General features: G+C 39.5%; 1 protein-coding gene across 1 annotated transcript; it reads left to right on the forward strand.

Moving 5' to 3' along the window:
• The first annotated feature begins 4,800 nt into the window (after positions 1-4,800).
• LOC133043134 (olfactory receptor 9K2-like) lies at positions 4,801-5,769 on the forward strand. The gene has a single exon (XM_061123989.1). It carries the CDS (start codon positions 4,828-4,830, stop codon positions 5,767-5,769), a length of 942 nt encoding a protein of 313 aa, XP_060979972.1. The 5' UTR covers positions 4,801-4,827.
• Positions 5,770-12,608: the final 6,839 nt, after the last annotated feature.

Genomic DNA, 12,608 nt, shown 5'->3' on the forward strand with positions numbered 1-12,608 from the left:
ATTCTTTGGAACTCTGTATTCAAATGGGTATATCTTTCCTTTTCTCCTTTGCTTTTCGCTTCCCTTCTTTTCACAGCTCTTTGTAAGGCCTCCTCAGACAGTCATTTTGCTTTTTTGCATTTCTTTTTCTTGGGGATGGTCTTGCTCCCTGTCTCCTGTACAGTGTCACAAACCTCCGTCCATAGTTCATTAGGCACTCTGTCTATCTGTATAGCGATTCACAATTTTTAGAGGTTATACTCCATTTATAGTTATTATAAAGTATTTGCTACATTCCTTTGTTGTGCGATACATCCTTACAGCTTATTTTATATTTAATAGCTTTAAAGTTAAACAGGGGAGCATTCTGAGTAGGCTTGATATGTAAAATGTAAATGTTGCACATTCACATGTATTAGTGTGTGTGTGTGTACTATTTCAGATCTTGTATGGATTCCCCCAATTTATGCTGCTCTCTCTTATCAGCAGGAGAGTTTACCCTTTTGGCAACCTCACTGATTGATTCTAGTGTCGACTTTGTTAGCACTTCAGTTATCTCCAAGCAGTCTTATTTTTGTTAGATTATAGGCTCAAATCACTCTTTCCCATCTTTTTTTCCCAGTAATGTCAAATGTACTGAATTGAATAAGATGCATTTAGCAGCAAGTAACTAAAGACTCACTGAAAATAGCTTAAGCCTTAAGAGGTCCACTATTTCACATCGCAGGGTTGCTGGAGACACCTTGACTGCAGGGGTGGGTCACTGGCATGAGGGCTTCATCAAAGACAGAAGCTCCTCTCTGCTTTCTGCTCTGCCATCCTCAGCAGGTCAGTAACACCAGTTATGGTCACATCATGGCTGCAACAGTTCCAGGTATCAATTCATTATTTTTGTCTAAAGGAAGAAATTTTTAATTTTCTCTCTTATAGGTCTTTAAAAACAAGATGTTTATTATAAAAATTTCAAAATATACAGACTATAATAAAAGAGAAAAATAGTAAAATCCACTTCTATATACTCACTACTTTAATGCAATATTTTGCATTATTTTATCATACAGGATGAGAAGCACAGTTATACTTCATTCCTTATACTTAACAGACTTCTCCAAAAATGGAGTGTTCTCCTTACATTACCAATTCATTACATGCTTTAACAGGTTACTGATAATTCATTATGTCATTTCATATTCTTCTAAAAGTAAAAATCCCTGACTTCCCCAAATGCGTATTTTGTGACTGGCTTGTTAAAACCAAGAGTCAGTCAAGGAACACTCACTGCATTTGATGCTATGTCAGTTTGTTTTTAGTCTCAAACAGTTGAGTACTTTCATGATATGATTTGTGTAGGAGCCAGGCTCATTTTTTTTGGTAAAATGACCCATTCTGGATTTGTCTAATTGTTTCATCGTGGTGATGGTGAACTATTTTTCAAAAAAAAAAAAAAAAGGTGAACTGCAAACCTTTTCAAAAATGAAACTGCTCAAAGACTTTATCACCAGTAGATCCATCCTATAAGAAATGTTAAAGGAAATCTTTTTTGACAAAAGGCAAATGATGCCAGGTAGGAATCTGGGTTTACATAGAAGAATAAGGAACCCACCTGGAATAGCAATAATAAGAATTTTCTTATTATTTAAATATCTTAAAACAACTTTTTATTTTATATTGGATTATAGCTGATTAATAGTGCTGTGATAGCTTCAGGCGCTGAGCAGAGCTGCTCAGCCGTATGTATCCCTTCTCCCCCAGACCCCCCTCCCTCCAGGCTGCCACATGACACTGAGCAGAATTCCCTGTGCTATAAGTAGGTCCTTATTGATTACCCATTTTAAACATAGCAGTGTGTACATGTTCGTTTCAAACTCCCTAACTGTCCCTTCTCTCCACCCTTCCTCCTGGTAACCATAAGTTCATTGTCTAAGTCTGTGAGTCTGTTTCTGTTTTGTAAATAAGTTCATTTGCATCATTTCCTTTTAGATTCCACATATAATGGATATTGTATGACATTTCTCCTTCTGTTTGTTTCACTTCATTCAGTATGGCAATCTCTAGGTCCATCTGTCTTGCTGCAAATGGCATTATTTCATTCTTTTCAGTAGGTGAGTAATGTTCTATTGTATACATGTACCACGTCTTTATCCATTCATCTGCTGATACACGTTTAGGTTGCGTCCCTGTCCTGGCTATCCTCAACCAGCCAGCACCAAGACTGCATAGCCAAGATCAGCAGAGTTGCCTGGTTGATGACCCCGGTCTTGGGAGGTTATATGACACTGATGTTTTATGATTGGTCTCCATAGATTTTGCAGTAGCTAGCCTGAAATAGGCTAAGGCACATTTCATTTCATCATTTTATCTTGAGCATTATATTCTCAGTCTTTGATAACTGAATTTCAGAATACAGTATACTAAGAACGGCTACAGTTCTACATGTTCATTTCCTTCAAGTCATTACTGCTTTCATTACTTGTGTTTCAGTGTAACAGGCACATTCTGATATCTGGACCCTCAAACCTGTGGTCCAGTTAGAACCATGTTCTCAGCCTACCAGAGGTGACAAAGCCTTGACATAATGATTGTCACTTATTTTCAAATAGATTTGCTTGGTAGTTGACTTTTGTTTGTTCATTTTAATTATGAATGCACTGATAAAATGGTCTATAATATGTTTTATGGTATAATATGAAAAATAGAAACCATCCAGCATAGAGTAAGATCTTAGGAGAGGATAGGGAAATGAACTTAGAGAATGGGCTTCCCTGGTAGCTCAGTGGTAAAGAATCCCATCTGTTAATGCAGGAGACACAGGAGACATGGGTTTGATCCTTAAATTGGGAAGATTCTCTGGAGAAGGAAATGGAAACCCACTCCAATATTCTTGCCTGGAAAATTCCATAGACAGAGGAGCCTGGTGGGCTACAGTCCATCAGGTCGCAAAGAGTCAGACACCACTGAGCAAGCACTCAGAGCAGAGAGAGAGAGCCTGAAGAATATAAGACTATTAGCTGCCATGTAACAGCATCAATAGATAAATTTAGTGTGATTGTAGGAGGGAGAAAAAACTGAGGAATGAAAATTATGTGAGATAATATATTTCAACTTTTTAAAACAAACTTTTCTAATAAGAAATTGTTTCCCAAAAGACCTAGAGATGGTTCAGGGTGAGTTGGAAGAGTAGATAATATTCTTTCTTTTGTTTCTTTCCTATATGGCCCTCGTGGGATGGACTTGGAACTTGGCACTGTTATCACCCCATAATTGACTTTATTTTTAGCCTCTCTCAGAGGGACCTTTTCACGCAGTTCATGCTGCAATTATTTGAAATAGTTGCAACAGAGACGACTAAGGCTACCAGGTTGCCTCCTGCTCTATTCCCCCAGGTCATCGGGGACTACTACTCCTTATTGGTGATGTTATCTTTGCTGCACTTAAATTCCATTTGGCTTTCATCGTTCTCATTCTAAGACCTGTAAGATATGTCCTCATGTGCATGGCCATGCAATGTGATTCTTCAGGTTCAGGTGCATTTTCTTTTCAGTTTCCATAAAGAAATGGTCACAGGGTTAGAGTCCTCACCAGGTCATCTCTGTCATCCTCTAGAAAGAGATAAGAGGTATATAGCTATAGGGGATTTTCAGGCAAAAACACAGCAAAGGAAATGAAAAGGCTATTCTTAATTGAAAAATGAGATATTAATCTCTGAGCAGAGCCCAAAACCAAATAAAATTATATATTTCAAAACAAGAATTTATATCTCATGTAAAATTTTAATTCTTAAAATATGCTGAATTTTGACAATGTCTTTAATTTCCCTTCTCTGGTTTTACACTCCTTTTTCCATTTCTAGGATTAAACACAATAACTTTTGTATCCTTGCTTCTACCATTAGGAAATTGCTCCACCAATGTAAGGTGAGAAATATTCAGGTAAGAGATAAGATAATGTCAAATTTGTACAGAAATTTTTAGGAGCTGTCAATTTTTCCAGTAGCATGTCCGAGGTTTGTCCACTTTGAGAAGCTGAAGATGCCTTCATTTTGGATGAAGGTTTTGGATAACCAAATAACTTTCTTGCTATCCTACTTTAAACTCTCACAAACTGTTTAGCTATTGACCTGTTTTAATCTCTACCGCCTACTTGTGGAATTTAAAATTACTCTTTTTGGGCTTCCAGAGTGGCTCAGTGGTAAAGAATCTGCCTGCCAACGTAGGAGACACAGGAGACAAGGGTTTAATTCCTGGGTTGGGAAGATCCTCTGGAGAAGGATACGGCAACCTACTCCAGTATTCTCGCCTGAGAAATCCCATGGACAGTGGAGCCTGGAGAGCTACAGTCGTGGGGTCACAAAAGGATCAGATACAAGTTAGTGACTATACAGCAACAAAATTGCTCTTCAATTTGACCCTTCTGTTGTAAAATGGAAGCATTAAAATGAATTTGAAATTACAGAGAGCAAATATTATTTATCTCTCAAAATCTTCAGATATGTTAGACTTGCTATGTAAATCAAATGAGGAACTAAACAGGTATAAACAGAAAATGCTTTATGTGTGAAAGTCAAGTGCATTATAATGGAAAGAGGACTGGAATTGGAGAATCACACTAGAAAACTATGAGTTAGGCAACTCAAATGTTGTGTGTTGATGGGCAATTACAATATACCTCAGAGTCAATTCCTACAAAAGGATGCGGCAAATCATACATAACACAACAGAATCTTATAAAGGAGATGATAATACAAATTTCAATGTCTTATACAAGAGGCAAAAGATATTTTGTGATACCAGGAAATAGGTAGAAGTCTCTATTTTAATCTTGTCTTGTACCTCTCAGCAGGTTCTTGCCATGGGTGACAGGGAAACATGCAACCACTCAGATGTAACTGACTTCATTCTTGTAGGCTTCAGGGTCCGTCCAGAGCTCCACATTCTCCTCTTCCTCCTATTCCTGCTTGTCTATGGCATGGTCCTTTTGGGGAACATTAGTATGATTGGCATCATTGTGACTGACTCCCAGCTGAACACACCAATGTATATCTTTCTAGGCAACCTCTCCTTCATTGATCTCTCCTACTCCACTGTTATTGCACCTAAGGCCATGGTCAACTTCATGTCTGAGAAAAAGACTGTCTCTTTTGTAGGGTGTGCTGCCCAGTTCTTCTTTTTTGCACTCTTCATTGTAACAGAAGGGTTTGTCCTGGCGGCCATGGCCTATGACCGTTTCATTGCCATCTGCAACCCTCTTCTTTACAATGTCCATATGTCAAGACGTCTTTGCACTCAGCTGGTGGCTGGTTCCTATTTCTGTGGTTGGGTCAGTTCCATCCTCCAAGTCACTGTAACATTCTCAGTGTCTTTCTGTGCCTCTCGAGTCATTGATCACTTCTACTGTGATTCTTACCAAATTGAGAAGATCTCCTCTTCTAATCTCTTTGTCAATAAGATGGTATCTCTTAGTTTGGCTGCCTTCATTATTTTGCCCACAATAGTTGTTATTTTAGTATCTTACATGTATATTGTAACCACAGTCTTGAAGATCCCCTCCAGTGAAGGGAGAAAGAAAGCCTTCTCCACTTGCAGCTCCCATCTTGGGGTGGTAAGCTTGCTTTATGGGACTGTCTCCTTTGTGTATCTCACAACTCCAAGCAATCCTGAACTTCGTAAAGTGGCTTCAGTAGTTTACATATTGGTTACACCCATGCTAAACCCTCTGATTTACTCTCTAAGAAACAAAGATGTCAAACAAGCTTTGAGAAAAATCTTATGGAAGAAGAAAGCTTTATCCTAATTCTACTTTCTTGTGATTTCCTCATTAATGGGCCCATCGATAGTTTCAGCCTGATTTGCTTTCAGTGTGGAGTCAAGCTTGAGTCATTTGAAGATCCTTTACATTGATCATTCCATAGATGAATTATTTTCATTGAAGGAGTGGTAACAATTTATCATTCACTCTTCATCATTCACTCTCCCTTAAGAGCAGTGGTATATCTCATGCATCAGTAAAATTTGCAGTCATCCTATAAACAGAAATATACTCCTTGCTCTTTTTAGGTAAACTTTATGGAGTGAAGGAAAAAAGAATTTAATTTTATTACTGTTATTTTTCTTTGGGCCCTATTTTTAGATAGTGGGCAGAAAAAATGCTTTGGTAGAATGCTAAGCTCAGAATAATGTTTAGAAGAAGGGTCAACCCAAGACGGGGTGATTCTGAGTTGTAAGTATTTAATTATTTTATGAAATTTAACTGTGAATAAATTTATTCACAATTAGTTGATTTGGGGCTCATAGTTCTTGAATAAATATCATGGTATAAGATTGCTTTTTGTCTGTGCCATCATGAGTTTATCAGAACAACTCAATAAATCATTGGTGTTTAATTGTATCTTACTGTATCTTATTGTTTGTTATTGTTGTCTAGTCACTAAGTCATGTTAGACTCTTTTGCAACCCCACGGATTGTAGACCCACTGGGCATCTCTGTCCATAGGATTTTCCAGGCAAGAAAACTGGAGTGGGTTGCCAGTTCCTTCTCCAGGTGATCTTCCTGACCCAGGCATAGAGTTCACATCCCCTGCATTTCAGGCAGATTCTTTACCACTCTGCCAGCAGGGAAGCCCATATCTTATTGTTACTTATTTTAAATAATGTTATTGATTTATTATCATGTCAAAGAGTTGGAGAAAGGTATCTTGTATCCAGTTTTCTAAAAACAGGATATACAAATCCACAAAGATAAGACTTTAGTACTGATGTCCTATCTAGAAGGGTTAAAAATTGCATTAGATTTAAATCATTGATCCCAGTTTACTGGATTACTCTGTTCTCTTTGGTAAATACTATTAAATCAAGTTTTGTGTCTTCAAAAAAAAAAAAAAAAAAAAAAAGAAAAGTGAAAGTTGCTCAGTCTTGTCCAGCTCTTTGTGACCCCATGGACTATACATCCAGTCCATGAAATTCTCCAGGTCAGAATGCTGGAGTGGGTAGCCTTTCCCCTCTCCAGGGGATCTTTCCAACCCAGGGATCGAACCCAGGTCTCCCGCATTGCAGGCTGATTCTTTACCAGCTGAGCCACAAGGGAAGCCCAGTTACTATTTATGTGTACACAATTTTTGTTTGCTTTGTATTTTAATTACATGTGAAATTTTTATTTTCCTAACACTTGTTTTATTGGTGCTATACTTTAAATTAAGCTATTTATATTTCTAAAGTAATGTCTGTGTTGTCATATTGTTTTAATTTTTCCAATTCAGGTTGTGCTTTCAGATGTAAATTGTAAGGAATTCAATTCTCCAAATACATTTGTGTGAGTGTGCTTAGTTGTGTTGTGTCAGATTCTTTGTGACACGATTGGCTGTAGCCCACCAGTCCAAATATGTTTGAATCAACAGAAGACATTGCTGAAGAAGATGGTCAAGGTTTTGCATCTATTGTATCCCTTTAATTTATGCATTTGGTAATAAGTTTGTTGATGGAAAGATGCAGAAGGCAGAAGTAAGAGGATGTTGTATAAGATGAACTGTTTAATGTGTGTTTGCCTGTTTCTACAATTTCAGATTGTATCAGTAAAGTCAATCAATGTTGAAAGAGCTCCGTGATTGTAGAGAGAATGGAACTAATTGTAGAGGGAATGCAACCCCTTGCAGAGATTAGAAAAGGAGGGGCCGAGTCGAGAAGGATGGCGGTTGGGAGAGCAGAGTATCCTGGTATTTCTCATACTATTAATAAAAATAGGCTTCTTCTCTAATTCTTACATATTCCAACTTAGACAATTCCTTAACCAAAGACTACATCAATATTTTTTCTCAAAGAATGAGAGGTTTTTTGTACTATTCTGAATGTGGTTCTTGAATTCAAAAATTATTATATTTTGATCCTTACTAATATTTCTAATAAATCAATTATTTTATCATTTTCACTTCAACTACACATATACATTTTTATTTGCTTAATTGTGTGTGTAACAGTTAGGTTTATTTTTTTTCAAAAACATTGAAAATTACTTTGGCTAAAGTAAACAAGGGAAATTTATTAGAAAGATATGTGAAAGAGAAAAGCCAAGGAACCAGCCTTGAATTTGGGTAGGAACCAAGGAGTCCCAAGAAACAAAGAGACAAAAGTTTTAGGAGTCTGCTAGCAGAAATCTGTTGCATTGAACGCCATATTTGGAATATGGGAACTCCAAGCATTTTCAAGCTTCTGTAAACTGGAAAAAAAAAATACATGCAACCTAAAAATTGAGAGTTATGTTTTATTCAGTGGAAATTTTTAGGACTTAAGTCCAGGTGGCAGCATCTCAAGGAACCCTGAGAGAATTGCTCCAAAGAAGGGGGAGGGAGGAGCCAGGTTATATATAAGTTTTTCAACAAAAGGCAAGTGGTCTGAATGTCAATTTTTTTTTGTAAATAAAGAAAATCAGATATCCCAAGTTAGGGGATTTAGCATATGGGAAGTGCAATTTCTGTGTATGGGAAGATACAAGAGTCTGGGCTTACTGAAATCATTCCTTTGATACATACCTCAACTATCTGGGTTTTTCATGTTCTGAATTTCCTTGGTGGCTCATGATAGGTGAAAGGTCGGGGCATGCTCCGGGAAAGTGCCGCAAGGCAAATTCCGGAGGCTGGCTAAACTTCCGGGGACCGACCCCCTGCAGCCTGGTCCAATCAGGTACCAGCACGGAGCCCTTGGACACTGACCGCCGCTGTAGCCCGCGTTTTCTTCCTTATATGAAAAGACCTGGCTTGGACGCCGGTCCTGGCTATAAAACCCCTCCCCACCCCTCATACCTCGCAGACTCCCTTTGTCTCCTCACTCACCCGCCCCCGGGAGTTCTGCCCGAGAGCGACCGCTCAATAAAGGCCTTCACCACCGGTCATTAAAGGCGGCTTTTTTCCTCCCGCGGCATTTTTCTAACAATAGGGAGTGGCTGCAGTTTGATGGCTGCTAGATGGCAAGTATTCTTTCCTTCCTGAGTTCCCTCAGGGATCATCAGCTCACCATCCGTGGTGGCTGCAATTGCTGATGACTGTGATATCTTTGTTTACTGATATGGCAAGAATATTTAATTTCTCACTTCCTTTTCCCTTTTCTGTCAATTTAAGTCCTGATACAGTATACTATGGGCTTCTCAGGTGGTTCAGATGATAAAGAATCTGCCTGCAGTGCAGGAGACTGGGTTCAGTCCCTAGGTTGGGAAAGGAATGGTGACCCACTCCTGTATTCTTTTTTTTTTTTTTTTAACTTTTGGAACACTATAATTGACAGAATGGAAGTATACAAACGAATTTCAAAATGAAATCAATGCACCCAAGAGGGAGATCTAACATGAGATCAGCTCAAAATGAAAATCTGGTGAGATGGAAGAAGGCCAAAGTGTAAAGCAGAGAGTGAGCAGGGATGTGTAAAAGAGAGGAAGGGCCCTGGGACCGAGTTTTCAAGACATGCTCAGCTGATGTCTTCAACTTCCAGGTCCCCGAGGCCTTAGTTGGTGTTTTGGGACAAACATGTTATTTGGTCATAAAAAGCAGTGGTAGAGATCAGCTGTATCTGGAATGGGGAGGGAGGTTAGAGATCTGGGGAGACTGTAGACAGTCTATGACAAAGAGGACGGAGGTATGAGGGTGCGAGTGCTAATAAGGCTCTGTGTCCCCTTACCAGAGGTGCCAACCAAACCACAGCACTGTACTATGAAAAGGACTCAAGTTACTACTTTAGTGGAGGATATGAAATAGCCACAGGAAACTTCTGCAGAAAAGGTTCAGCTTATATGGACAAAAATACACATTCAAGCACTGGATTATCTATAGTGCCACACTCAGAGTTGGTAGAGAAGGGGAGCTCTTTCTGGGTGACTTGCAGAAAGAGGACAGGACAAGATGAAGACTAACAGAACTTTGTAGAGAACTGAATGCTTCAGTCCTCTCCATGGAGAAAAGATGGCCTTCTGCGAGTCTTCCACTGTAGTATTCTTGCCTGGACAATTCCATGAGCAGAGGCACCTGGCAGGATACAGTCCATGGTGTCGCAAAGCGTTGGACGTGACTGAAGCGACCGAGCACCCACACACAGAGCACTATGCAGATCAGGCTTTGGGTGCGTGTCCCTCCCTTTACTAGAGAATGGCTGGACTCTTGGCTATGACTTTATTTAATTAAAAAAAGTCTGAATCTTTAAAACATAATGACATGTTTATTAAAAGGGCTTAAACCCAAAAATCTGACAATATTTCATACTGGTGAGGATGTAGAGCAACAGGAAGTATCTTTCAATCTTCATGAAGATGGAAATGGTACAGCAGAGAGTTTGGCAGCTCCTTATAAGTTAAACATAGACTAACTGTTCAAATTGGAATTTGTGTTCCTAGATATTTACCCAACTGATTTAAAAACTTACTGGGGTGGCTACATGACTTTTTATCACTTGTCAAAGCTCATAGATTTTTATGGTACAAAGAATAACTACTCTGGTTGGTAATGTCATTTCTCACAGAAGTACAGGTTTACAACTGTGACAATTCTGTGCATGTATACTGGCATTGAACAAATTAAAGTGAATAGACAACAAATGGTGGTGATCATAGGTTTCTCAATGTTGGAATGGGAGGTTGTAGATTAGCAAAAGAGAAAGCTAGAATGAACATGGGAGATGGGATAAGATTAATATAGATGCAGATGGATAGATAGAGAAAAAACTATAGCTATATATGTATACATATCTGGGCTTCCCTGCTAGCTCAGTGGTAAAGAATCTGACTGCCAATGCAGGAAATGCAAGTTCGATCTCTGGGTTGGGAAGATCCTCTGGAGAAGGAAATGACAACCCACTCCAGTGTTCTTGCCTGGGAAATCCCATGGACAGAGGAGCTTGGCGGGCTACCATCCGTGGTGTCACAGAAGGGTCGGACACAAGTTCACGACTAAACAACAATCGTGTACACATACACACACGTATATTCTAGTTGCTTATTCAAAGAGCCTGGAAGCAATGATACCTCAGTAGCAATAAGACATCTAGCAACTCAATCCCGATTACTAATTGCATTCTCTAATAAAAGGGACTAGGTCTGAAAGAGACACGTGCACCCCAATGTTCATCGCAGCACTGTTTATAATAGCCAGGACATGGAAGCAACCTAGATGCCCATCAGCAGATGAATGGATAAGGAAGCTGTGGTACATATACACCATGGAATATTACTCAGCCATTAAAAAGAATTCATTTGAACCAGTCCTAATGAGATGGATGAAACTGGAGCCCCTTATACAGAGTGAAGTAAGCCAGAAAGATAAAGAACATTACAGCATACTAACACATATATATGGAATTTAGAAAGATGGTAACGATAACCCTATATGCAAAACAGAAAAAGAGACACAGAAATACAGAACAGACTTTTGAACTCTGTGGGAGAATGTGAGGGTGGGATATTTCAAAAGAACAGCATGTATACTATCTATGGTGAAACAGATCACCAGCCCAGGTGGGATGCATGAGACAAGTGCTTGGACCTGGTGCACTGGGAAGTCCCAGAGGGATCGGGTGGAGAGGGAGGTGGGAGGGGGGGATCGGGATGGGGAATACGTGTAAATCTATGGCTGATTCATATCAATGTATGACAAAACGCACTGAAATGTTGTGAAGTAATTAGCCTCCAACTAATAAAAAAATAAATAAATTAATTAAAAAAAAAAAAAAAAAAGGGACTAGGAATCATTGGAGAAAAGGTTGATTCTGAGCAGGACCCCATGAGGCTTTCCCAGGACAGTATTTCCCCCACTAAATCCTCTGCTTTAGTTCCTCTTTGAAGATAATAGTATTTGATGCAAATTTCCTGAGTTGTTTTGTAGATGTGGAAACGCTCCTTCAGTTGGAAGGTGTTAACTACTTGATGACCAGAAGCACAGAGCCCCAGGCCTCCTGGAACCTAAGGATTGATAAATTAACCCCTGTGACACTACCCTGGTCTCTCATCATCAGCCAGTCGGAACTGTGCAGGATCTTATCACGTACCTTGGGACACCCCCGCCCTCACCTGATATTTTAAAAATGCTTTGCCAAGACCTCTCTGGTAGTCTAGTGGTTAGGAATCTGTCTTTCGATGGAAGGGATGTGGGTTCCATCCCTGGTCAGGGAACTGACATGTCACATGCCTTGAAGAAAGAAAGCCAGTCAGTGTACACCACAACCACTAAGCCTGTATATCTCAGTCAGAGAACCCACACGCTCCGGAGCCCACATGCCACAACCAGAGAGAAGCCAGTGTCCCACGACGAAAGACCCACATGCTACCATAAATAAATAAATACTAAACAAAATTCCTTTGTGGAAACCCTGTGGGGAGTTCAGGACTTTTTAGGGCAGGAGTCACCTGTCTCCTCCTGTGGCCTTGCAGTGAGCCTTTCTCTGACCCAAACTCTTACACTGTAGTCTGCTTGGCATCACTGTGCTCTGGCCACACAAATTTGCCTTAACAATTCTAGGGATGGGGTAAGGACCATTCAAGACGAGCCTGAAGAATCCTATAATATCAGACAGTAAGGGGGTGCTTAAAAACTACAACAAAACCCCCTCCAAGCGTTTAAAAAAGACACGGGAATCAATTTGAAAGAGTTTTAAATGAACAGAGCT

The sequence above is a fragment of the Dama dama genome, chromosome 22 (genome assembly GCF_033118175.1).
Source record: "Dama dama isolate Ldn47 chromosome 22, ASM3311817v1, whole genome shotgun sequence".
Classification (NCBI taxonomy): Eukaryota; Metazoa; Chordata; class Mammalia; order Artiodactyla; family Cervidae; genus Dama; species Dama dama.